Consider the following 26664-nt stretch of genomic DNA (forward strand, 5'->3'; position numbering starts at 1 on the left):
GTCTGGCTTCACCTCTGCCTGGGATGAACCTCTCCTCCTCAGTCCCTCCTCTACTCAATTCCGATTGGCTGGAGAAAGGAAAAAGGCCCGACATTGGTTCCTTTTAGATGGGCGGAGCCGGGCTGGGTTTCGTCTCGCGCCTCAGGCCGAGCCGGGCCGAGAGGACCCGAGTGAGGCCGAGACCAGCGGCCCAGTGGCCCCGAGCCGAGGCGGCTGGCCGCGCCCCACCCTGCAGCCAGGCGGAGCCAAAGATGCTGGCCTCTGTCTCGCGGCCCCGCCCGGGCCCAGGGCCACCTCGGGTCTTACCCTTGCCACTGTTCCTGCTGGCGGTGTTGAGCGGCACCGTGTCCGGCCGCGTCTCACGCTCTGTGCCCAGGACCTCGCTTCCCATCTCTGGTAAGGTGCGGACGCCTTCGTCCTCAGCCCTTTGCGCCGCGCGCAGCCCTCGCCCGCACTTGTTCACACCCACCCGCTTCCTATCCTGGAGAGCAGCACCACGGCCCCCTCAACGCCTTGCACCGTGCCCCCGCAGCGCCTAAGCCCCTCAGGGACCCAGACGAGACTCCGGCACTCTGCTGTTTCACCCTAGCCCTAGCCCGGGCCTCGCGCCTCGGCATCTACGACACACCCAGGTTGCTCCCTCAGACCCTTATTTCCAGGACCGCTAGATAGGTCAATCCCTTACCGTGCAGAGGAGGATACTGAGGCCCTAGGTGGGCTTGGGAGTTGATCGGGGTGTCCATTTAGAAGTTCCTTCTCCCTTATTCCCCTAGTCCCCCATACCTATACCTGTGTCGAACACTCCAGTTTGAAGCCCATTCCATTCCCAGGCCTTTCATTCTTTCATTCTAATTCAACCACTCCCTGGATCCCCAGCTCAGCATTTACATCTTCTGAACTTCATTTCCCTATGATCAGTTCAGTGCACCCTCTGCTATCAAGCCTCTTACCCAGCTCACCACCTCAGTCTTCCAAACTCAGTCCCTTCTCATCTCTGACACTAGCTCCCATTTTTCCATGAATCAGGTTGACTTTAACCCCCTAACTCCTTGAACCTTCTGTGCTCCCTCTGGCCATTCCCTGCATCGACTGTTGGAAACCATTTTATCAGTTGACAGTAAAGTTTTGCTTAAATGATTTTGGAAGTCTTCAGAAGGAAAAAAGAAGAGTGGACCAGGTCCTTGGAAAAGATGTGAAAGAAGCCAGGGGATAGATACCACAAGGTTAAAAGTGGTCATTCACATTTTAGAGACTCTGTTGAGGTGGGCATGAGTGTGGTATGGACCTTTGTTTTCTTCTCAGTGGGTATGGAGGCAGACAGAACCAGTAAAACCAAGAGTACCCTTGGAAAAAGCTTACAACTGGGTAACAGTAATTTAGAGTCTAAACTCAGGTCAGAAACATATAGGGATGCTTGAATCTCCAGGGCAAAGTTGTGGTCAGAGCCTGGAGTTTCAGTTTGTGCTGGAACAATAGCTAAAAAGTAAGTTGAGGTTGCCAGGCTGAATTGATGTCCAGAAATCCAGAGATGTCTAGAAGGCAAGGTGAAGCAGAGCAGGGAAAACAAAGGAGGTTGGGTAATTCAGAACTTATACTAAGCATGAGAGAGCAGGAAGAATACAGCGCAGAAATAAGCACCAGTGGAACAGTGGATGGGTGGGGCTCACCTCAGCATAGCTAGGAATGAATGGGTTGATGGCTAGTTATCACCATGAGGACACTCAACCAGCTGAAACTTATAGAGCAGAGTTGTATAGGGATAGGATCCTCAGAATTAGATTAAGCTAAGAAGGTAAACACATATGAAGTTATTTTTAAAATGAGTTTTGAATGCTGAAAGGGGTTAGATTTGGCCAAAGCAGAATGCAGCCATAAAGAAGACAGGGACTATTTGTTAAATGTGTAGTACATGCCAGGTGCTTCCACATATGTTATCTCACATAATTCTCCCAACAATCCTGGATGGTGTTGTTTACAGATGAGGAAAATGATGCTCAGAGAGGGCAAGTAATGTATTCAGGATCATATAGTAAGTGGGAGAGCCACATTTAAATCCAAACTGGTCCATTTCTGAAACACATAATTTTTCCCACTACACTAAACTATACCTTTTTAAGTGAAATGGGGTGAGGGAAGGTCAAGGAAGGTGACTGAGAGAGGAGGTAGACTCCGAATGTATTGGTAAAAGAGTAAAACATTTATAAGTAAAAAGTAGTTACTATTAAGCAGGATTCAAAAATAAAACCCCACAATTTAGAATAGTACTTATACCTTCTTTAGTATATTTTCAAATTAGGGATCACATTGATATGAATAGAAATCACAGACTTAATATTTATGCTGTTATTTATATTTTTATGGAAAAAGCATACTTGACTGGATTGCATGTTAAATATTCTGACATCATCAGTTGTCTTGGGGTAGTGTAGATGGTCGACCTGTCAAGGTGCTGTTTTTTCCCTGATAGCTGCCATATAAATGGTATTTTGGGAGAAAACAAAAATTGGCCTTTCGGCTTTGCTGTAGTAGATCCAACCCTTACAAAGCAATGGCTGATATCATTCTTCCCTTTCCCCTTCCCTTTCTGCAGAGGCTGACTCCTATCTCACCCGGTTTGCTGTTCCTCATATATACAATTACTCTGTTCTGCTTGTGGATCCTGCTTCCCACACACTTTATGTTGGCGCCCGGGACACCATCTTCGCTTTATCCCTGCCTTTCTCAGGGGAAAGATCTCGCAGGGTGAGTGATGAGAGTGGGGAGGTCCCCAGGCCCTATATCATGTGGTTAGAGCCATAGTTTTATGGAATGTGGGTGGGGGAGTTTTATAATAACTCAAGATGTAACAGTGGTGATACTAGAAGGGAAGGATTATCCACTATTTTAGCCAAGTGATAGGGATAGGGTTGTGATGTCTAGGGAGGCTATGGGAGAGATTCAGGGTGATGGGGAGGAGGCCACAGTGTCTGGGTTTTAGGGAAACAGCTTCCAAACTTTTTTGATCACACATTAGTACTATATTGTTACTGGTACACAAGTGTGTACTTAAAGAAACTTTCCTTGAAATAGTATTGGCTCTTCTATATGTGTGATACATTGGATAGATTCTATTTCATTAAAACAATGTTGGTTGTGATTTCACAATTGATTAATTACTTAATCAATTAATGGGTGGGAACCTTCCATTAATAAATTGAAAAACAGTGCTCTAGGAGATGTCAGAAGTTCACAAATTGATGGAGGTTGTCAAACTGATCTCAAGGGAGTTTGGGGTGGGGGACCTGGGGAAAATGGTCACTACTCCTTTCTCAGATTGACTGGATGGTGCCTGAGGCTCACAGACATAACTGTAGGAAGAAAGGCAAGAAAGAGGTAGGTGTAACTAAATTCAGGCTCTGTCCTGAGAGTCCTTGAGAACTTGGCCCATCCCTGAGTTGGTGTCAGGCCCCTGGAGTTCTCTCATCCCAGGCAGGGATGCTGATACCATCACCCATCATCCCTGATCCCCAAATTGCATCTAACTGTCTTGATCCTACCTTACCCTTCCTTGTACCTGCTGCTTCTGATTCTAACCGTCTCTAACCCCCAGGATGAATGTCACAATTTTGTCCAGATTCTCGCCATTGTCAATGCCTCTCATCTCCTCACTTGTGGCACCTTCGCTTTTGATCCGAAGTGCGGGGTTATTGTGAGTGACAGGGGTGGGAGGAGAGGGAGAGGGAGCCTGCACCAATGTGAGTTATGTGGGGGTGGTGGGTAGGAGGATGGGAAGGGTTTTCTGTGAGTGACCAAGTGGGGCATGGTTAAAACAAATACTGTGCATGATAAGCATTGGGATAAGGGGTGTCCTCACAGGGTGGAGCCTGTGTCAGCTACTGAGGGAGGGTAAAAAAAGAAGGGAGACAGGGAAGTTTTCTGTAGAGGGTGAGGTATGAGATGCAGTGAGATGGTAAATGAAGTTAGGGATGCTGGCTGGGCTGGGGAGAGGCCAGATCCAAGAGAGCCTTTAGAAAGCAGAAAATTAGGTTTCTGTTGCCCTATGAATACTTTGGCCAGGCACCTTGGGCCTATTTCTTAATCAGTGTAACCCATGCCTCCTCCTTCCTTCTATAGCATGTGATTGTTTCTCGCCCCCTTCTCTTCCCTCCACTGTCAACCTCATTCTGTGTAGGCTATGACTTTCAGCTTTTATACCTTCTGATGTCACTGCCCACTAATGTGATGCCCAGTACTCTGGCCTTCAGGGTGGATACTCTGTCAGCCACATTTTCTTCTGGATCCTGTTCATTGCTGCTGAAAACCTGGGCTTCATTACCCTCAATCCTAGGCAATCTTGGGACACATGTACACCCAATGACATCTAGTCTAGACACTGCCCTGTTCCTGGGATGGTAATTGTCTTTGAACTTTCAGCTTTCTACATCAGTTAAACATTGTTAGCACAGTCCTCCAGCACCACACATTTGTGCCTAGGTCTTAGGTGAGTAAAAAACCTCACATGTCTTTTGTATTCTGTTTAGTACAACAACTCCCTTTCTTGATCCTGATCCTTAACTGTGGATCTTAACTGCCCTGTTCTGTAGTTTGCTGTGATCCAGTAATCCACCTGGATCAAGTCAGTATGTATTTCCAAATGCCTCTTTGTTACAGACCAGCCTCATATCTTGGGCTTAGAATGTTATAATTGCATATGCTTCATGTTCCAGTCCCTTTGGTTACCCTTGGGGTTAGTTGAACTTAGGTTAAGTCCTTTGGCATAAAGCAGCTGATAGGTTCCTTACAAAGGTCTGGATAGTTCTCTCATCCTGGGAAGGTTTCTCATTTCAGGTTGATGTTGAAAATCTTTACATCCCATTAGGTAATGTTGAGGGTCTTCTTTCCTTCAGTTCTCATCAAGCTTGAAGTAGTAGTGGTACTGATATACATCTAGATAAGATATCTAGATGGAGAATGTTCTGGACATATCTGTTAGGATTGGTGTGACTTGGATCCCTATCCATTCTTGAGGAATATCAGCAACGAAGAGTGAAGCCAGGGTTCTGTATTCTGCACTCTCACCAATCTGGCTCTTTCTCTGTATCCTCTTATCTAACAGACTCATCAAATTCTTTGATCAAAACTCATTTATAGGAGAAAGAGATTAGCTTAACCCTTCAAGCCACACCCTGAGCCTTATCCTGCTATCCAGCAAACTCACTCTCCTTGAGTTCTGGCTTTATCCTTAGTGCTGAATGGCTCATGTCCTAGACAGATGGCATTGAAATTATGTATAATTTTCTGAGGGTTTTGCTCTTTATACAACAACTTGCTCAGAATTGATCATAGAGAAATGAAGGTTCTTATAAAAAGGAAGTTTAAGCACTGTATCTACCAGCTCCAACTTTGAAGTACTGTCCTTCATTGCCAGCTTATCAGATGGTAGAGGGAACATAGTTTAATTTGATTTGTTGAAGGAACTTCAGCAGTTACCAGAGAAAAATTTTAGTTTCTAACAATAATAATGACCATTGCGTCCAGTATCTATGTAGGCTTGTCACTACTTTATATTCTTGTTTAATTTTTTGTCACCACATCATGATATTTAGGTGTTATTTGTTTCCATTTTGTAAGTAAGGAAAGAGTTCAGAGAAGTTTAAGTCCCATATCTAAGATTATATAGCTAGCAGAGGCAGAACCAAAATTGAAACCTAGGTTTGTCTGGTCCTGCTCTACTGTCCTGTCCTACTAGTTCAGCCCACAGCCCCAAAGACCTTATCTGGCTTCCGTTTCTTGTGGCATTTGACATGTTTGGTGTATCAGGAGCTATCTTTCTCATCTTTTTTTATTTACCTACCATTTGGGCGAGGTCCTTTATATGCCTTCTATTCACCTCGACCAAGACCAAAGAACTAGTTCTAACTTCAGTGCTTTCATGAGAACCTTTCTATCCAGCCATGGCTTACAGTTTGAGGGACTTGCTTCCATCACAACTGATTTTGAGAGACTGTGCTAACTGACACCATGATGATGCAGCACATAATCTATATGTTCTATATGATCTATTTCTCTATATTCTGCAGAGAATATATTAGAAAGGTCTTGCCCTTTTCACACTCCAGTTGAAGGTTATTTTGACCATAGAATAATCACAATATGTCTAGTTAATAGGAAGCTCACTTTCTCAAAGACTAGATGACATGATGATGCCATGAGGGGGCTAGTTTTGACACATTGAGTTGTAAAGGGTTGATAAGCAATCTCTGTGAGAAAGTCTAGCAGTCCAATGAAAACATGAACTAGGGTTTGGAAGACATCAGACCTGTAGAGTTTGAGGAATGATTTCATAGAAAGACTGGAAATACAAGAATGAATGAGACCTTTGAAAGATATGTAAAAAGGATTATGGATAGATTCTTGGAATATACATGTAGAGGCTCAAAAAGAAGGAGCTAGAGAAGTGACAATTAGATAGGAGAAAGGACTCCAGGAAGATAGAGTTTCAAGGGCCAAGGAATAGAATATTTCAAGAAGGAGAATGAATCATAAGTAACAAATGGTATGTGATGACTGAAGAGAATGAGAACTGAGAAGAGACTCATCTTTTTAGTTTTTGGTAAAATGTGAGGGAGCAGTTTTAGGCATAGAGATGAGACAACATAATTTGTTTTCTAGGAATAATAGGTGATTTGGTTTGGCTAGAACAAAGATCATTTTGAGAAGCAGTGGAAAATAAATAGGTTGGACTAGAATTTGTACTCCAGGCAATGGTGAGCCTTTTTGTCTTCCTTTTCTCCAAAATCTACTATCCAGTCAGTGGCTGATACTTTGGAAGATTAATCTGGGGTGGATATATAGATAAACTGGGGATGGGACCAGAGAGCATGGAGAAAGGAGGGCACTGCTATCATTCAGGTGAGAGGGAAGAAAGGCAGCTGCAAGCAACAGGTATTTATTACATTTCCAGAGTGCCCAAACACCTTGATATCACCAAACTTGTTACCTTTTTCTTCAGGGGAAGATGTTCCCACTGCCATACAAGTGGAGCACTTGTGCCTCTGTGGGGTCTTCAATCCATTAGGCTCTTTGGACCCAATATCTCCTATTTTGGACACCTCAGACATCTCATTTTAATAGGCCCTCTTCAAGAGTGTCTCGATTAAATAAAATCTTGTTTGCATCTACAGAAAAGAGATGAGGAATCTGAATGGGCTGGTAGTATACTAAGCTTGGGAGATATATATCTATGTTACTCTTTGATTAAATTCTGTTAATTCTGTTATTCTACATCACAGTAATTAAGCCATAGCCACACCAGTTTGTGAGCTACTGATAGCATACCTGGCATTTCTGTGCTGTAACTTTGATTCCCAGTCAGCCACAGTTGACTTCCCTCTCAGTCCTAGGTTGAAATAATCTGCAATTTCCATTTTTAGATTTTTTTTGAAGGATTTCTTAGTGCTGGATGCTAGACTAAGGTAGCTTCTGACTGGCCCTGGTGGAACTCTTTGGTCTCTTGCCTCCCACCCAGGTCAGTCCTTAGAGGATGGTACTGCCTTTAAAATCTTGAATTTTCATCTTAGCTTCAGGTCATTCTTCAATGACCTTATAGATTCCCTTCTCCTCTTGGATGTATGGCTCTGGCACTGTGTTTCATCTTTGAGGTAGTAGAAGGAGGATGTTCCTTTTTTCCCCCTAGGCCTTGGGCTTTAGTTTGTCCTCTGTCAGCCTGTACTTTTATTTGCCTTTCCTAAGGGCTCCAGTCCTGAAGAGACCTGCTTTCTTCTCTGGTCCTCTTTGTCCTGTAGCATGTTCTCTAGCTAGTTGCAGACTCCACAGTTCAGCAGCATTTCAGAGGAAAGACCCATATCCAGCCTTGTTGCATTTTTTTTTAGGGCCATCCCAGGTAGGCATTCATCAGGGCATATAAGTTGTGGGTATTAAGAAAAGAGGACTAACTTGTGAAAAAGGGGTAGCAGAGACGGTAAATGAAGAATGGGGGCAGGGAATCAGGAATAGTGACTTAGTGTGGGGATGATAGTAGAAGGAATGGGAGGTGAAGGGGAATTAGCTTTTCTTTCATCTGACCATCTTTGTACTTCTCACTATGAACCTTCCCTGTGACCCCTAAACCAACTGCCCCCCTTCTGGTCTGTAGGATGTGTCCAGTTTCCAGCAGGTTGAAAGACTTGAGAGTGGCCGGGGGAAATGTCCTTTTGAGCCAGCTCAGCGGTCAGCAGCTGTAATGGCTGGTGAGTGGGGAGAGACAAGAACCTGTGATTTCTTGCTCTAATTGCCTCCTTCCCCACCCCTGCTGTTGGAATTTCTGTGTCCTTTCTTTCCTTGGAATGTCTATTATTCCCATGTCTTTTTTTTAGCCTTTCCTGTTCTTCCCTGAGTGCCTGTGACCACCTGCTTTTTCCCACAGGGTATTATTTCCCCAAAGTTCTCTCCAGAGAATATTTCCTCTGCTTCTCTATGTGAGTGTTTCCTCTGTTAATGTCACTTTCTTCTCCCATAGTATTTATTTTTTTGTTTATAAGAGGAATATACTACAATGCATATTGTAATAAATTTGGAAAAAATACATAAAGAAGAAAATAAATCTAGAATAGCACTGTCTAAAAATCTTTATATGATGATGGAAATATTCTGGATCTGCACTGTGCAATTCAGTAACCACTTGCTATTGTGGCTGTTGAGCCCTTGAGATGTGATTAGTGTGATCGAAGGAAATAATTTTAAGTTTTATTTAATTTAATGTAAATGGCCCCCTGTACCCCAGTGGCTACTGTATTAATACAGTTCTAGAATATCTCTACTTAGAAAACCACTGTTAGTATTTTAGGATATTTGCTTCTAGCTATTTATTTATTTATTTATTTAGGGTACTGGGGATTGAACTCAAGGCCACTCAACCACTACTTTTTGTATTTTATTTAGAGACAGGGTCTCACTGAGTTGCTTGGTGCCTCACTTTTGCTGAGGCTGCCTTTGGACTCACGATCCTTTTGCCTCACTTTCTGAGCCTCTGGGATTACAGGAGTGCGCCACCATGCCTGGCACGTCTAGCCTTTTAAATGTGTGTGTACATCCATATATACTTATGTGCTTACATTTGCTGTCTAGTGCTTTGTTGTTTGGAGGAATCAGCAATGATTGTGAAATAAATTCCTGTGGGTGCTTTCTTTGAACAATACATCTACAGTTGCTCAAGTGTGGAAGTCATTCTGGAAAATGATTGTCTAATTCTTTGGTAGCTAGAGAGCAAATTGTTTTTGTCTTACAAGACCTGTATTTGCGGTCAGACCATCCCACATCCGCCTTCCAAATTCGGGGAAAACCCAGCTGTTTTCTTCTGATTGTATAAAATAAGCAGTTCCATGGAAATTTTATAGTACTTTTAAATGTTTTACCCCATGGATATAATTTTGAATTTTATTGTGTGAATTTATACCATAGATACATACCATACATAATATAAAAATTCTTTGTAGAGAGACTTTTAATGACATCATTACTCACTCCCTGAGCATACCATAAATTAAGCAATTCCAAATTGTTTATAAATTGTTTTATTTAGATTATTTGAAGTTTTTTCTATTCTCCATATTGCTGTAGTAAACATTTTTGTACACGTTTTTTTTTTTTTTTTTTTGTCCTCATTTTAGATCATTTCCTTAAGATGTCTAGAAATGGATTACTACAGCAAAGGGTGTGAACATTTTATGGCTCATTATCTGTTGCTAATTGAGTTTTTAGAAACGGTGTACCAATTTACACCCTAAGCCAGCAATGTATGAGAGTGTTTTGTTTTCTCACATAAATTTCACTGTAATGTATTGTTGCCATTTAAAAAAAACTTTGTTAATTTGGTACTAAAATGGCACATTGTTTTAATTGGTATTTCTTTGAATATTAGTAAAGTTGAACATCTTTGTGTTTTAGGACTTTTTTAAAATTTATTTTTTGGCAATCCTCTGTTCTTGTTCTTGGGCCAATTAAGAGACTATTAATGTCCTACACTTCTTTTTGTGATTATATGTTTTATCCTTTTTTGGTTAAAGTAAGGGGTGCTTTACCATTGAATTGCATTCCCAGCCCTTTTTATTTTTTATTTTGAGACAAGGTGTCACTAAGTTTCTTAGGGCCTTAAATTGCTGGGGTTAGCCTCGAACTTGTGATCCTCCTGACTCAGGTTCCTGAGTTGCTGGGATTATAGGCATGTGCCTGGCTCAGTCCGTCTTCATTTAGAGAGCAGATAAAATTTTTTCTTACTAAAAAATTCTCCCCCCAATTTCACTCTTTGCTATATTTGGAACTTATTTTGATGAAAGGCATGAGATGGGCAACTAAATTAATTTTTTTCCTATCTAGTAATAGTTAAATCAGTTACTTAGCATCATTCATCATATTAATTTTTCTTTCTTCACTGACTTTTTGTCAACTTTATCATAAAATTAATTTTTACCTGTAGTTTTGAACAGTATTTGTGTAAAACAAAAATTAGAATGTAGGATCTAATGATGAAGTTTTTTTGTTATGTGTGACTTCATTTTTAGGAAATGTATTAAAAGCTATACAGATGAAATCATTCTTTAATCATTCAGTTAATGACTTTCCTTTTCAGGAAAAAAACTTTTAAAAGTGAGCATAAAGTATTCCAATTGCTTGGCTTGGTGACACATGCCTGTAATCCCAGAGGCTCGGGAGGCTGAGGCAGAGGATCATGAGTTCAAAGCCAGACTCAGCAACAGCGAGGCACTGAGCAGCTCAGTGAGACCCTGTCTCTACATAAAATACAAAATAGGGCTGAGGATGTAGCTCAGTGGTTGAGTGCCCCTGAGTTCAATCCTCACCCAGTATCTACCCCTGTCCCCAAAAAAGTATACCAACATTATCAAGATTATCATCATTTACTCTTAAAATTGATGAGGACTTGTTTATCCTTACACGTGTTTGAATAAAACAATATTTTTCTTGGCTTTTTGTTAGCATCTTTGGCAAAACTCTGAGCCAGCCATTGGTATCATTAAGAAAGATATCTTGAGTTTCAGTCATTGTAAATGTTTCTTAATTCTGCAAAATTGTTAATTAGCATAAATGACTTTGAAATGCAATAATCTAAAGTAATCAGTTAACATACTTTATTTCAAGCAATAATCTTTAAGCATGTGAAAACCTCTACAAATAATTTCTTTTCAGCCGCTCAGTGAATTTGTATTAGGATGTGGTTTAAGAAGACTAATTTCATAAATAAAATCATTGTGTGACAAAGTGGAAAGAGCACTTTCAAGAAGGTTTCAAGTTATTTTTATTTTTTTTCCAGAAGATAAAATTCAGCATTGCCCAAAGGAAGAAAAAAACACAGGAAAACAATTCAGATTTGTTTTTTAGTTGTTAATTGACAGAGGTGATCAGAATTCACTTTCTAGTTTAGAACCACCATCTCCAGTTAACATAGGAACTCTGTCTCTAGTTGCCTCAGATCTAAATCACAGTCAATACCAGTATTATAAATTTTCATCTGTGGTTCTTATTTTACAGGGATATCATTTAAAAATTTTCTTGATTTACATAAGAGCCAGTATTCACTTGGGGCTTTTAGTATTGATCCACTGTGCCCTTCTGTTTTGAAAATGGCACTGTAGAAACTTGTGAAAACAGTATGTAAGGACTAGAACCAAATTTCCCAGTTAAAAATCTATAAAAATATCCTTAAACATAAAAGAGATATTTTGAAATGAAAAGAAAGAACTTTTAATAATTAAAGTATTTTTAGAGTATAATAACAGAAGTATTTTCTTAAATTATAAAAATTACAATGTGCATTGTAGAAAATTAGAAAACAGAAATGTTATAAAGAAGAAAGTAAAATTTTTATTTGTAGTTCTATCATCACAAGGTAATCAATATTATTATTTTGGAGTGTAATGAGGATTTTCCTTAACTGTTTATGTTTCTTTAACTGTCTATGGGTATTTATAAGTAAATATAATTATGCATATTTCATTTGGTATTATTAATACTGAGCATTTTCTCATAGTAGTTATATTATTATTTAAAACATGATTTTTAGTAATTGTGTACATTTCCATCAGATTAATGTGGATAATTTAATTATTTCCATATAAGTATACATTCAAGTTTTAAAATCAGTTATTGCTTTTATAAATAGTGTCACAAGTCAGATGAATTAGTGAATGCTTATAATCTTAGCTACTTGGGAGGCTGAGACAAGAGGATGTACCTCATTGTTAAGAGTGCTCTAGGTTCAGTCCCCAGTACAGGGAAAAGCTACAACATAAATTTTTTTATATAAGTTTCATGTTAATTCTTTACATGAATCTAATTAATTGCATATGAGTCAACCTAAGAAATGGAGTTGCTATGTCAGGGAGTGTAAAGATTTTTTTTATGGTGATCAGTAGATTTGGATAAATTATTCTCAGTCCCACCAGTAGTAATAAGAGAGCCTGCTTCATCACACCCTTGTCAGTCCCAAGTATTATAGTGAACAAACATACAAAGAGACAGTGCCCTCCTCCAAAGTCCAATTTAATGTGTATTTTAATTGGTATTTCTACTAGTGATGTTGAACAATTTTTCATGTGTTTATTGGTACTTATATTTCTTTTGGGAAAAGCCTTATAAATCTATATTTCCAATATGACATTAATTTATACTACACTTAGATAAAAGTAGCAAAATGATCTTTATTTGCACTATTCAAATTTATAAAATTTTTTAACAGTAACATCCACATTAGCCTAAAATCACGAATATTTTGACAGTAACATTCACGCTAGCCTAAAACCAATCTTGAGTCCTTCTCAGTCTCCTTAGTGGATTCTTTGTCTTCTGCTCATTCTTTAAATGTAGGGGTTCCTCAGGCTACCATCCAAGAGCTTCTTCTCACTCTAAATAGTTGTGATCTCAGCCAGGCATGTGGCTTCTTTTTCTATTCCATTCAAATACCTGTCCAGTCTCTATGTGTTTCCCAGGTCCTGAAGGTATAGAGCACATACCCAGCTACTTTTCAGATGCCTCTGCTTGGATGTCCTGCAGGAATCTCAATATCATCATGCTCCAAACTCAGCTTGTCATTTTTATTCACCTTCTCCAAACCTGCTGTTCCACCTACATTCCCTCCTCTGAGTGCTTAGCGTCATTGGATATCAGCAAGGTTAGCAGTCATTCATATTTGGTCTTCCCTTACCAAAGGGAACAAATTGGGCTTTCATCAAGATGAGCAGAAAAGCTCAAAAGCTTTTGCTTTTCTCCTTGGGAACTCATCCTGTGATTTTTATCCACTGTTTTCAGACACTGCATCCTGTGATAATGCATCTGCCAAGGAGCACTACAAATGTTCCAAATGCACTGGCTGCTGCCAGTGTTTTGGGTCCAAGCCTACCTCTTAAATGCATGTGTATCTGCCCCAAGATTGGCATTCATACACTGAAACAAGACAGTTAATAGAAATCCATCACAGCCAATAGAGGGAAAAGAAGAGTAAACACTGTAACTCCAAATGGCTAATTATGTCCTACTAATAGGCTGTTAGAAAAAAAGAAGAGGGTAGCCAGCTGGCCTAGTCCTTACATAAGGAAATGGAGAATATTAGAGTAGGAGGTAACTATTCTGAAAAGCATCCGACCACAAGAAGAAAAGGAAATGGAAAAAGCAAGGCCAGGGCATGTTTACAATCTTTTAAAAACCAATGAACATATACTTCCTATTGCTAATCTCCTTTAGAAGTGAGCATTTGACATCAGAATGGAAATTAAAACCTCCATAGTGTAGTGAAAAATTCACTGCCATAACACACCCATTGGCCTTTCAGTATTGGGTTAGTAGCACAGTGTAAGAATCTGTTTCACACACAATTATGATTTTCTTTGGCTGTGATTCTTCATATTCTGGAGTGTTAATTCTTTATATTACTAAAATTAAAATATCTTAATTTGGGGGTTATAAAAATAGAAGATACTCACTACAAAAAACATTCAGTGAATACAAAAAAAAAGTATAAAGAGAACAAAAATTGCTTCCCATTCCATTAGTCAGAAACAAAGCATCATTAACACAGTAGAGTTACAGCTCCTTCAATAATCTTTCCTATTCCTGCAGGCATATATGCATATTTTAAAAAATAGAAATAGTGCTGAATTAGCTGCGCATGGTGGTGAATGTCTGTAATCCCAGCAACTCAGGAGGATTGCAAGTTAAAGGACAGCCGCAGCAACTTAGTGAGTCCCTAAGCAATTTAGCAAAACCCTGTCTCAGTATAAAAATTAAAAAGTGCTGGGGATGTGGCTCAGTGTTAATGCTCCCTAGATTCAATCTCCAGTACCTAAATACGTAAACAAACAAATAAATAAATAAACAGGGCTGAATTTTCTTATCCCCAGTAGTTTTTTCCCTAACAAGCTTTTTCACTGAACTCAATTGTAGACATCACTCTTTTACCCATCATCATTTGCCAATAGCTAGATATGTACTAATGTTTACTGACTTAATCCGTTCAGCAATCATTTACCAAACAATTGCACATTAAAAGATATTTTATTATATGAACATTGCAATTTAGTTGCTTTGGAATTGAGTTTGTCTTGGAGGCTCTTGGGCCTGCAGTGTCCTGAATCCTCCTCTGGACTCCTGTCCTCATGACTGTGGTATTTGCTTACACCTGTAGCTGATAACACCCTTCTCTGGGTTAGTGAGTGTGAAGGACTGTGACAAGCCCCCTGGTATTCCTGGAGCATCTGGAGCCCTGCTATTTCCTCCTGACTTGTCTGATCCCTTATCCTGTGCCTGAGTGTCAGTGACCCTCTGCTATTCCACCCTGAGTGATTGTGTTCTCTTCTGCATTTCTAGGTTCCACTGTTGCTGATTCCTCCATTGATCTCTTTAAACCTTGGGATCCTTTTCCACCATCCACTGCTGGGTCTTTGCATAGTTTCCTGTGGTCCTTTACTTTTTCCAGAATAATGATTGTTTTTCCTCAACCTTATATCCTAAACCATGCTCCCTAAATATTCATAACTGTCTCCTGTAGCTCATCTCCTTTCAGTCTCAAGGTATCTATGACACAGTTTTGATGAGAGTTTGGCTTTTTACGAATTTTGCGAGATATTTAATCTAGGGGCGTTTACCACTGAGCCACATCCCGGGTCTTTTTTATTTTTATTTTTTTGAGATGCGGTCTTGGTAAGTTACTTAGGGCCTTGCAAGTTTCTGAGGCTGAGGTTAACCCCTAACTTGTGATCCTCCTGCTTTAGCCTTTAGAATTGCTGGGATTACAGGTGTGTGCTACCACATCTGATGTTTAGAGAAAATTTTAATCCAAGCTTTTCTGTACCCACATTTTCCCTCCTTGAAAGTACGAGGATTGGTTTATTTGCTGCTTTATTTGCTGCCGGGACCTATGACCAATATTTGGTTTTTATTTCCAGAAATTCTCTGGAAGATAATGGGTTGTAATTTTATAGCTCCCACTCTTCTTCTGGCAAGTCAAGCATATGGCCCTTTGAGATTTCATAAGGATATGTAACTAACATACTGAATAACTGCCATGTGTCACACCCTTGCTAGGGCTCTGTAATTATCTCATCTAATCCTCAGCATTTACTTTTATCTCTATTCTAAATTTGAGGAACCTGAGGTTGAGGGAAGTTCATTTGCCTAAGGTTGAGGGAAGTTCATTTGTATCATACTACAAGTATATATTCAGGGTTTCAAGCCAAGTCTTCCTGGCCCTGAAACACTTGGATTCTTTCCACACTTTAAATGATGGAACAATTGCCCCTTCCTAACTCTTCCCCATGTTTTCCACCCTTCTCTGCTGCCCTCAGAAGCTTCCTGGCCATTTTTTGCTCTAGAGTTTTCAAGACTGGTTATCCTACCAGTGCCTGTGGCACACAGCTTCTCTGGAGCATCTCCAAGATGGTTTTGCTTTCCTCCATGTGGTTCTACTCTCTTCTGCTTCTGGAAGCCAGTGAGCTCAAGCCTTCATGGTCCTTGCTGAGATTTTTGTGCACCAGCTTCCAGTACACAGCCTCTTTTTTTTTTTTATTAAAAACTTTTATTGGTATGTTGTAATTATACATAGTAGTGGGATTCATTATGCCATATTTATACATGTATGTAACAAAATCTGATCGATCTCATTCCTGGTATCTTCCGTTTTCTTTCCCTTCCTCCTCCCCCTGATCTGATTGCCCTACACTATTGATATCCTTCTGTTATTATTGTTGTTTTAATTAGTGCATTATAATAATACATACACCCACACCCACACATTCATGGTGGGATTCATTGTGGTACATTCATACACATCAGCCTCTTTTGCTTTCTCCTGCTTCTTCAGTCTCCTGACCTTGCATTATTTTTCTTCCTGGCTCTTACCTTTGTGTCATTAATGCTGTGACTTAAGCAGGATGTGTGATGACTCCCAAGTTGCTGACTCTGGCCCTGTTTCCCAGATCCTTCTTATTCATTGCCTTCTGGAATCTCTGACCCATGTCCTGAAGCCACTTAACCCTTAGTCTGTCCAACAGATGAACTCACTTTCTCTCTACCTTTTCCCATCATGGGCCTTCTCCTGTCATTTCCTGGCTTGGTTAATAATAGGGTAAATAATAGGGTAAAGCCCATGATAGAAGAGACTCTTCACAATTGGTGCCCGTCTCTACCCCTCCAGCTTCATTTCTGCTCACTTGCCCTGCATGACAGCTCCCTCTGGGCTTTAGCCTCCAGTGTCCCATGTCCCCAAACGTGGTTTTCCTCTTTACTGCTTGTGAAGACCTCCTTCTACTGACAAATTTCTCATTCTTCAGAGATGCTACTCCTTTAGGTAGAGGTAGCTGGATCCACTCTATTAGTTCAAGCCTCCTGGTGTCTTGACTCTAGGCAGGTGTCCGTGACCTGCTGCTGCCCTGTTTCAGTTTTCTTTCGGCTTGTGTTTGAGGCCTTGACAGTGTTACTAGAGGTGGCTATAGTTCTTTCCCACTCAGTGCACAGAGCTGCACCTCCCTCCTATCCCAGAGTGTCTTGGATTTCTCTCTTCTTCCATACCCACCATTTGTGTGATGCCTCTGCCCCTCTTCTGTGCAGGAGGGAGGACCCCATTCTTCTGTTGCTTCTCCAGCTGTTTGTGAAACCTCCATTCATCTTCTGGGCTAGTGTTCTCAAAGGAGGCCTGAATCACTTGCATCAGAATAATTGATTGCTTGTTTTTGAAATGCAGGTTTTTGGGATGCACCCCTGCCTCCAACTTTGAATGAGAATGCTGGGTCCAGGGACCTGCATTTTTATCAAGTCCCCTAGCAATTCTAGTATAACCTACATTTGTGACCCGATCTAGGGCAGTACACACCCACCGATGTTCAGAAAGAATACTAGTTTCCTTAGACTTGACCATGGTGGAGAAATGACATAAGATTGGAATGTGCTACCAAGCCAATGCCCCTCCTGGAGAGTCACAATATAGTTAGTTAGCATATTGTAACAGCACAAAACTGCCCAAACAAACCTGGTTTCCACAGGAGAGGCCTTCATTCTCGCTTTGTGCTAGTGGACACTCCAGCAGTTTCCCTTAACCCTGATTTCCTTACTGTCCCAAGAGGTTTATTTCTATGTTTACTGGTAATCAGGGGATTCCTGTGATGTACTCAGTGGTGTCTGGCACTTAGTGGGCGCTCAGTTCTGAAAGTTGCTGCCCTGCTTTATTCCCTGCTCTGCCTGTGACCACTTTTGCTTCCCTCATTAAGTCTTTGATGCCTTGTCTCTTCCCTGTCGCCCTGCAGGGGGCGTCCTCTATGCTGCCACGGTGAAAAACTACTTGGGGACGGAGCCGATTATCTCTCGAGCTGTGGGTCGTGCTGAGGACTGGATTCGCACAGAGACCTTGCCATCCTGGCTTAACGGTGGGGAGAGGGGAAGGGGAGCCCTGGGACACAGACTGGGTGGAGATTGGGTGATCCTAGCTGTGTCTGTGAGGATCTGAGGCCACTGGTCTCCCCAGCCCCCGCCTTTGTCGCAGCGGTGGCCTTGAGCCCAGCCGAGTGGGGGGATGAAGATGGAGACGACGAAATCTACTTCTTCTTTACTGAGACTACCCGAGCATTTGACTCATACGAGCGCATTAAGGTCCCACGGGTGGCCCGTGTGTGTGCGGTGAGACCCCCATCCCAGCTGTCTGTTTGGTGTCTCCTGCTCTCTTCTTCCTGTCTTTTTCTCTCAGGGCCTTTGCATCTCTCCTCTGTCTCATGCTTTTCTCTGCCTTGATTTTTTTTTCCACCTTGGGAGCTTGAGGAGTGTGGGGGAGGGTCCCTGCCTCTTTCACCTCCACAATTATCCTTGTGACATAGGAGGTGGACTGGTAGCACATGAACTGGTGGCACACAGACTTGGGTTCAATCCTGCTTTACCACTTACTGCCTCTGTGACCCTGGGTAGGACCTTTATCATCTTTGACACTCATCTGTAGAGTGAGGATAATAACAGTGTTGACCTGTAAGGGTTAATCTGAAGGCTAAACAAGGTACTTTATAAACTGTACTTTATAAGTACACAGTTGACTTCATCACTGTCATTATAATTGTGACCTCATCCATCTTTGTATCTCATTGTCCTCACAGTTCCTCTGTCTGTCCTTGCATTTTTGAGTCTCCCCATCTGTCTGTGGCTACCCTGAAGTCAGGGAGGAAACTTGGGTTGATCTTCACACTTCTTGCCCAGTATTAGTCTTCTAAAGAGAATTTACCATGTGCTTGTCACTCCAGGGAGACCTTGGGGGCCGGAAGACCCTCCAGCAGAGGTGGACGACATTTCTGAAAGCTGACCTACTGTGTCCTGGGCCAGAGCATGGCCGGGCCTCCAGTGTCCTGCAGGACATGGCTGTGCTTCGACCTGGGCCTGGAGCAGGGACCCCTATCTTTTATGGCATCTTTTCCTTCCAGTGGTGAGAAGGAGAGTTACAGGGTGGGAGATTTGTGAGGTTGGTGCAGTGTAAGTGCTGTCTTCTCAGAGGGGTGGACTCTCCCCCACTGGCTGTGTGGCTCCCCACATATTTCCTCCAAGAGAGGAGGTCTTTTCTTTCGACAAGGGATGGGTTGCTGTCCCTCAGCTCTCCCCAGATATTTGGTTCCAACCTATGACTCTTTCAGGGAAGGGGCTGCAATCTCTGCTGTCTGTGCCTTCCGACCACAAGACATTCGGACAGTGCTGGATGGCCCCTTCAGAGAGCTAAAGCATGACTGCAGTAGGGGACAGCCTGTCATGGACAATGATGTGCCCCAGCCCAGACCTGGAGAGGTGAGGGGGAGGGGGCAGGTCTTCATCACAGGCCTGAATTAAAGAGCAAGAGGCGCCCTAAGCCCTGTGTTTCCTCTAGTGCATCACCAACAACATGAAGTTCCAGCAGTTTGACTCATCACTCTCCCTTCCTGACCGCGTGCTCACCTTCATCCGAGACCACCCACTCATGGATAGGCCAGTGTCTCCAGCTGACGTCCACCCTCTGCTGGTCACTACGGATACAGCCTATCTTAGAGTCGTGGCCCACAGGGTGGCCAGCCTCTCAGGGAAAGAGTATGATGTGCTCTACCTGGGGACAGGTACATTGAACAGTCAAGCATGTTACATACTCCCATCCCACAGAGGGTCTCCTAATACATACGGGCATCAGAACCCCATGCACAGAGACAGTTATGCCATTATTCTTGATCCATGCTGCCTCCCAGAGGATGGACACCTCCACCGAGCAGTGCGTATTGGAGCACAGCTCAGTGTCCTTGAAGATCTGGCCTTGTTCCCAGAGCCTCAGCCCATTGAGAACATGAAATTGTACCATGTGAGTTGTAGATTTTTGGGGAGTCTGGTGGAGAGACATCTGAGTCTAGAGCCAGTTATGTGACCCTGAGATTTAGGAGATTCAACATTCCCCTTCCTGTTCCCTTTCTGTAGGGTTGGCTCCTGATTGGCTCCAGTACTGAGGTAATACAAGTGAACACAACCAATTGTGACCGTCTCCAGAGCTGCTCAGAGTGCATCCTGGCCCAGGACCCTGTCTGTGCCTGGAGTTTCCGGCTAGAAGCGTGTGTGGTCCATGCTGGGGAGCACCGAGGGTAAGTGTAGCTGGACTGGTCTCTTGTCCCAGAACTCTGTCCCATCCACATGTCTGTTTGTTTCTCAGTCTGCTAATGCTATCCTGTCACTCTGTGTATTTCTCTTCTGTTAGTGTCTGTATCACTTTTGTGTCCATCTGTCAGCCCATACTGATTCATCTGTCTGTTCATCTGGTGCTGTCTCATCAATGTCTTTGCCTCTGTGCTAGACCTGTGCTGATAGTGGCACTGAGTCTATGTTAGTCAAATGACAGTCAATGACACTCCATGTCAGACAGTGGGACTGAATCCATCTCTGGTAGATGCTTCTCAGTTTTCATCTTATAGGGGCTCTCAGGTGTTTTCACAGTCTCCCACTCCCTCCTTCCTTGAAATTCTCTCTTCTCTTGCCTTCTGTGACTCTGTGTTCTCCTGCTACCCTATTGATTCCTTTCTCATCTAGCTACTGAGTATTGATATTCCTCAGGGCTAAGTCCTGGACCCCTTCTCTTTACTCTTCAACATTCTCTCTAGGTGATATCAGTGCCATCTGAGTGCTAATGCTGACCACAAATGTGTCTCTAGCTGAGACACACTCCCTATCCAGCTGCCTACCTGATGTTCCCCTTGGATTCTTCATAAGCAACTCACACTTATTAAGTCTGAGATTGTATTGTTGTTTTCCTTTTTCCCTCACATGCTCCTTCTCTGGTCCTTATCTTGATTAACTGAACCCCTTTCTTCCAGGTTTTCAAGCCAGACCTTGCCTGCATTATATTGCAATTTGTATTAATTCTAGCCCCCAAACCTATCCTAGGTCCAGCTTCTCTTCTTCACCTCTGCTGCTACCACCAGTAATGTAAGCTCATTACTTCTTAACTGGACTGCTCTAATAACCTCCTGATTGATCTTCTCTTGCTCATGTTGTGCTCCTATGGTCCACTTGCCATTTAGCAATTAACTTAAAAATACACATCATATTTTGGAAGAAAATCCCTGACGTTGTTTGTGTTCATCCTAAATATTTCAACGTAGATCTCTACCAGATAAGGACTCTCTTTAAAATACTTTTAAAATACTTTATTGTAGTAATCTTCAAACATACTCAAAAGTAGAGACTAATATAATGAGTTTCCGTGTATTTATCCCTCCGTTTCAAAATTATCAACTCCTAGTCAATCTTGCTTTAATCAACACTCTCACTTTCTACCTATTGTTTTGAAGCAAACCTTAGACATCCTGGCACTTCATCTATAAATCTTTCTTCATGTATCTCTCACCTAGAAAGATTCTTTTAAAAAGATAATCATTATATTATATAATGGATATCACCATTATCATACCAAAAATTTAATTTCTTAAGTGTCATTAAATATCTAGTCGATGTTTTAATTTCCCCAGCTAAATACACTTAAAAAATAACCTAAGTTGGAGTTTAAGTAATGTCTATCAAAATTGATATTGGTTTTTATATATATATATATATATATATATATANGCAGATGGATAGAATGCCTTTATTTTATTTATTTCTATGTGGTGCTGAGGATCGAACCTAGTACCTCACACATGCTAGGCAAGCATTCTGCCATTTGAGCTACAGCCCCAACCCTGGTTTATATGTTTTTTAAGTGTTTTTAAATCTTTAATTGAGATATTAATGGGTATTTTTGGTCAATTGTTTGGAGCATGCATTTTTCTAACCTTGAGATTTCTCTGCTTGAAGCCTCGTTAATTTACAGTCTATTTGTGTATCCCAGAACCTCAAGTGTGAATAGAACCATAGCATATTATAGAACCCTGATATTCTGTAGAACAACAATATTACAAATCCTTTAGAAGTAAACTGATTAATTACAAATGTCAAAAGATCATGAAACTTTAAAATGATAACTGACATATAGTCAGTGTATTCATAAAATTTAATTTTGTTTTTCTGATATTCATTTTTAATTATAAGTGTAAAATCTTGTACGATCTCTTAATCAGACTTGACATTTTGCCAGTTGAGGACATAAAGTAATTCTAGGAGGGCAGGATTGTCCTGCTTTGCTTTCTTTTTTCTTAGTATGATGGATTGAACCCAGAGGTGCTTAATCACTTATCCATATCCCCACCCCTTTTTCACTTTTTATTTTGAGACAGGATCTCACTAAGTTGCTTAGGGCCTTGCTAAGTTTCTCAGGCTGCCTTTGAACTTGGGATCCTCCTTCCTCAGCTTCCCGAGTTGCTGGGATTACAGGCATGTACCATCAGGCCTGGCAGTTTTGCATTTTCAATCAAGAACTGTGACAGGTCTTTTAGTTTCTTTTGGGAAAACTTTACATGTCTAGAGAAAAGAAAATGGTTTATTCTTTCCTTTCTTGTTGTAATGTTTATTAAAATAAGAATTTCACTGGCCTTAGGTGTCCTTTGTATTTGAGCCTTAAAGGTTCTCTTTGGGATATATGTGAGTTTGGAGGGTGTAAGAGGAGGAGCATGGGGTGTTTGTATATGCCAGTGTCCTAGTTTGATATTTTTGAACATTCTCCCCTTCATATCAGTTCACACAAAAGAGAAAAAAATGGACTATGATGTTCCTGTGGTTACAGCTGTACGTATAGTCTTCCTGTATTTCCCACTTACTATTAGACTCAACAGCCAGCCAGCCTTGTTTTACCCTGGAAATTTGCGTTCATTCATACCACTCTTGGAGCTTATTTCAGGGACTTTAATTTATACTGAAGGAATTCACACTCAAATGGAGTCTGCCTCTAGTCTAGGCTTTCAGGTGTTCAGACTTTTTACCTGGCCTTCACTGACAGCCTTAGTAGAGATCTCATTGGTATCCATACCTCTGAGAGTGATGCCATAGAGTTCAGCAGTGAGTTGTCCATCTTGCCATCACTGTCCACCCACATCGTGGAAATACCAGATTGTGTTGTTTGAAACATCAGGGCCGATATATATTAACAGCTGTTGGAGAAAGTGAGTTCCTCCATAGACAAGCTACTTTATGAAATTAAAAGTCATCTCATCCTCACAGGATTTTGATTAGTATTTACAGAAAAGAAATTTGCTGTTTTTCTAAAAGAAAAAGAGAAAAAAAACAACAACTCTAGTTTGTGTGTGTGTCTCCCGAAAAAAATATTGTGGTTGTGGACAATCAGGTCCATTTTTTAGAAGATTATTGTTTCTTTTTTCTTTTTGCAGTACTAGGAGATGAATCCAGGGATGCTCTACCACAGAGTTATATCCCCACTTTTTTTAATTTTTTTGTTTTAAGACAGGATCTCACTAAGTTGCTGAGGCTGGACTTGAACTTGTGATTCTCCTACTGCAGCCTCCAGAGTCGCTGAAATTACAGATATGCACCACTGTGCCTGGCATTTTTGTTGTTGGTATTGTGTTGGAGATCAAATATTCTTATTTGTTTTAAAGCTCACCCACAAAACACCTTTCTAGCAGACCATGGGCTTCTAGAAATATATGTTGAATTTGATATGGCAGATATCATGAGGAATATGAGGTATTGGGGAAAATTTAGGCGATAAATTCTAATTCTAGGGGTGATTTATTTGATGATAGAAATGTAATCTGTGTGTGAATGTACTGTGGTACTGAGGAGAGTAGAAGAGAATGCTGCCAATGGATTTACCAAGTATTCTCGTCTCTGTAGGTTGGTCCAAGACATAGAGTCGGCAGATGTTTCTTCTTTGTGTCCGAAAGAGCCTGGAGGTCTGTATGGTTTATGAAAACTGTGGGTGGAGTGGCTAAAAAGGATTTAAAAGTTGTCCATTTTATACCTAGTTTAAAATTTGGATCCTGGAAGACACGGCAGCCAGTGTCCCAGGGCGTTACCCTTTTTGGGCATCCCCTTTTCAGCTTTGTCCCCATCTCATGTCTGATATCACCCCACATTTCTCTCTCCTGTACCCCCAGACTATAGCTTCATCACCTTTGTGCCTGTGCTGTCTCTCTGCAGAACACCCCGTAGTGTTTGAAGTTCCCGTGGCTACAGCGGCACATGTGGTCTTGCCATGTTCCCCCAGCTCGGCATGGGCATCCTGTGTGTGGCACCAGCCCAGTGGAGTGACTGCACTCACCCCCCGGCGGGATGGGCTAGAGGTGGTGGTGACCCCAGGGGCTATGGGTGCTTATGCCTGTGAATGTCAGGAGGGTGGGGCAGCCCGTGTGGTTGCGGCTTACAGTTTGGTATGGGGTAGCCAACAAGCCCCTGCAAGCCGGGCCCGCACAGTCGGGGCTGGACTGGTTGGCTTCTTCCTGGGGGTTCTTGCAGCATCCCTGACTCTCCTCCTGATTGGTCGGCATCAGCAACGACGGCGACAGAGGGAACTTCTGGCTAGAGACAAGGTGGGCTTGGACCTGGGGGCCCCACCATCTGGGACCACAAGCTACAGCCAAGACCCTCCCTCTCCTTCTCCTGAAGATGAACGGCTGCCTCTGGCCCTGGCCAAGAGGGGCAGTGGCTTTGGTGGCTTCCCTCCACCCTTCCTGCTTGATCCTTGCCCGAGCCCAGCCCACGTTCGGCTAACTGGGGCTCCTCTAGCCACATGTGATGAAACATCCATCTAGAGCCAGGCAGGTGACCACTAGTGCATGAATGACCACTGAAACAAAGTGATCACTGAGACCAGGGTCACTGGGCCTGGAAGACCATCTTGGCCTCCCAGTGTTCTTTGAGTGATCACCTAGATTTCAGTGTCTGCCCTCTCCAGGCCTTGATGGACTTGGGGAAGGGTCTTTGCCTCGTTTGTGATTCCCATGAAAAATCAGAACTGCTCTCTGCAGGGAATCCACCTTCCCCTCCCCACCTCTGAGCCTTTGTAACCCTTCAGCCCTGACCTCCTATCTTGAGCCCATTAGGTTTGGGGAGGGGCTCAGAGCAGTGACTGCTCTGGGTGGGCCTGGCCAGAAGGAAGAGCCATGGAGGTGGGTAGGGCTAATGTGCACTGACTCCTCAGGGTGGTTCTCCTGATTCTCCAGTTTAGTGATTTTCTGTGGGGAGTGCATGATCCCCATGCATCAACATGAAACCTCTGCCCTGAGATTCTTCCTGTCCCATTTTCCCTTCCACGAAAGAGTAGGTGTAAATACATTGGTGTTCATAGGAGACACGGCCACGTGTGCATGAATGACTGGGCCGATGCTTAGGTGTTTTAGGGGTCGGGGTAGAGGTGGGAAGGTTGGAATAGGTCATTGCCTGCAGAACTTATACCCTGTAGCCAGTCAGGAAATGGCTTTCTTTCCCAAAAGGAAACTAAACACTGCCCTTCTCCCCACTTCCCTACAACCCTTCTGTAAAGTTGGGTAGAGAAAAGCTCCTGAAGTGACCTTCTAGGCGGGAAGGGCAGCGGTACATGTGACCCCATCCTTCTCTTTGTTTTTGCCTTCTGGCTGCCACCACTGCCATGCCACAGCTGCTCTTTCCCTGGCTGCAGTGTAGGCTGAAGCCCCTTTCCTTTACTCCCAGTAAAAATGAACTTAACAACATTCTAAATATTAGGGGATGACAAAAGGGGGAACAGTCACAGGACATGTAAGCAGCTTGAAGATAGGTGTGCATCAGTGACTTTACTCAGGGTGATACCATTGCCACAAAGCAGGAGTCACCCACCTGGGGCCTGTGGACTCCCTAATATTGTATGCAAAATGTCGTCTGTACTGTGTGTCTGTATTTTTCTGGGGGAGGTTTTATGGATTTCATCAGATTCTCAAGGCCTTAATAAAGTTAAAGGACCACTGCCTGCGGTGACCACTCTTGGGCCAAGCCAAGCGGGTGCCACTCTGTGGCAGCTCCTCCTGGCCTTGCCCTGCTGTCTGTGGCCAGTCCCTGGACTTATTGCTCCTGGAAGCTGGGATCTGTGCACATTTGAAGAGACTATGAACTTTGACCAAATACCCAGACCTCTTCCTGCTTCACAGCTCTTGCGTGCTCTAGGCTTCTCCTGCTCAGTCCCGGTCTTGGCCTGTGTATGTGCCTCATTCATCCCTGGTGAGGGATCCCCTGAAGCTCCAGTGAATGATCCTGCCCTTACCAGTTTTCTGCTCTGTTTTCCTTGGCAGCAGCCTGTGAACTACTGGAGTCCCCTTGGGTTTGGAGTTATCAGTGGTATTGCCACTAATAATATGATCTTTGATATGTAATCTAACCTAGGGACCTTGGTTTACTCATCTGTAAAGTGGGGATAATAATACCTACCTCAAGGTTGCTGCAAGGATTAAATGAGAAAATATATAAAAAATAAAGCACTGTCTGTACCAGTAGATCCTGTTATTGTAAACAATGACTTACTAAGCCATAATCATATGACTTAACCATGTGATAACCATGACAGATGCAACCACTGTGATTCTCATGCAGTGGAAAGAGGGCCACTTCCTCACAGACATCTTGTCCTGGGCCATCTCTGGCCAGATCTTAGCCAGTGTGTAGGTTTTAGGCAGATCTGTGAGTTTTGTAAACTTCAGATGTGTCTAACCTTTGTGACCTGATGGTCCTTGTATGGGAGTGGAGGGAGGCACCATATTATTTGGTTAATCCTCCTGCAGCCCTATTTGTTTGAGGTTATGGGTTGGT

At 42.4% G+C, this 26664-nt stretch overlaps 1 protein-coding gene across 4 annotated transcripts; it reads left to right on the forward strand.

Annotated features, from left to right (window-relative positions):
• The first annotated feature begins 142 nt into the window (after positions 1–142).
• Positions 143–26345, forward strand: Sema4f (ssemaphorin 4F). Of its 4 annotated transcripts, none has more exons than XM_015499851.2 (14): positions 143–396; positions 2591–2742; positions 3313–3372; positions 3590–3688; positions 8135–8228; positions 17784–17903; positions 18002–18153; positions 18762–18940; positions 19146–19293; positions 19373–19595; positions 19722–19831; positions 19945–20105; positions 23743–23801; positions 24049–26345. In XM_015499851.2, the coding sequence occupies exons 1-14, from the start codon at positions 252–254 to the stop codon at positions 24657–24659; spliced, it is 2313 nt and encodes a 770-aa protein (XP_015355337.1). In that variant the 5' UTR covers positions 143–251; the 3' UTR covers positions 24660–26345. The 4 variants fall into 4 exon arrangements, with proteins under 4 accessions (XP_015355337.1, XP_048643378.1, XP_015355338.1 ...); XM_015499853.2 differs by having other exon boundaries at positions 239–401; XM_048787421.1 differs by lacking the exon at positions 3590–3688.
• Positions 26346–26664: the final 319 nt, after the last annotated feature.

Source organism: Marmota marmota, unplaced genomic scaffold (assembly GCF_001458135.2).
Source record: "Marmota marmota marmota unplaced genomic scaffold, marMar, whole genome shotgun sequence".
Classification (NCBI taxonomy): Eukaryota; Metazoa; Chordata; class Mammalia; order Rodentia; family Sciuridae; genus Marmota; species Marmota marmota.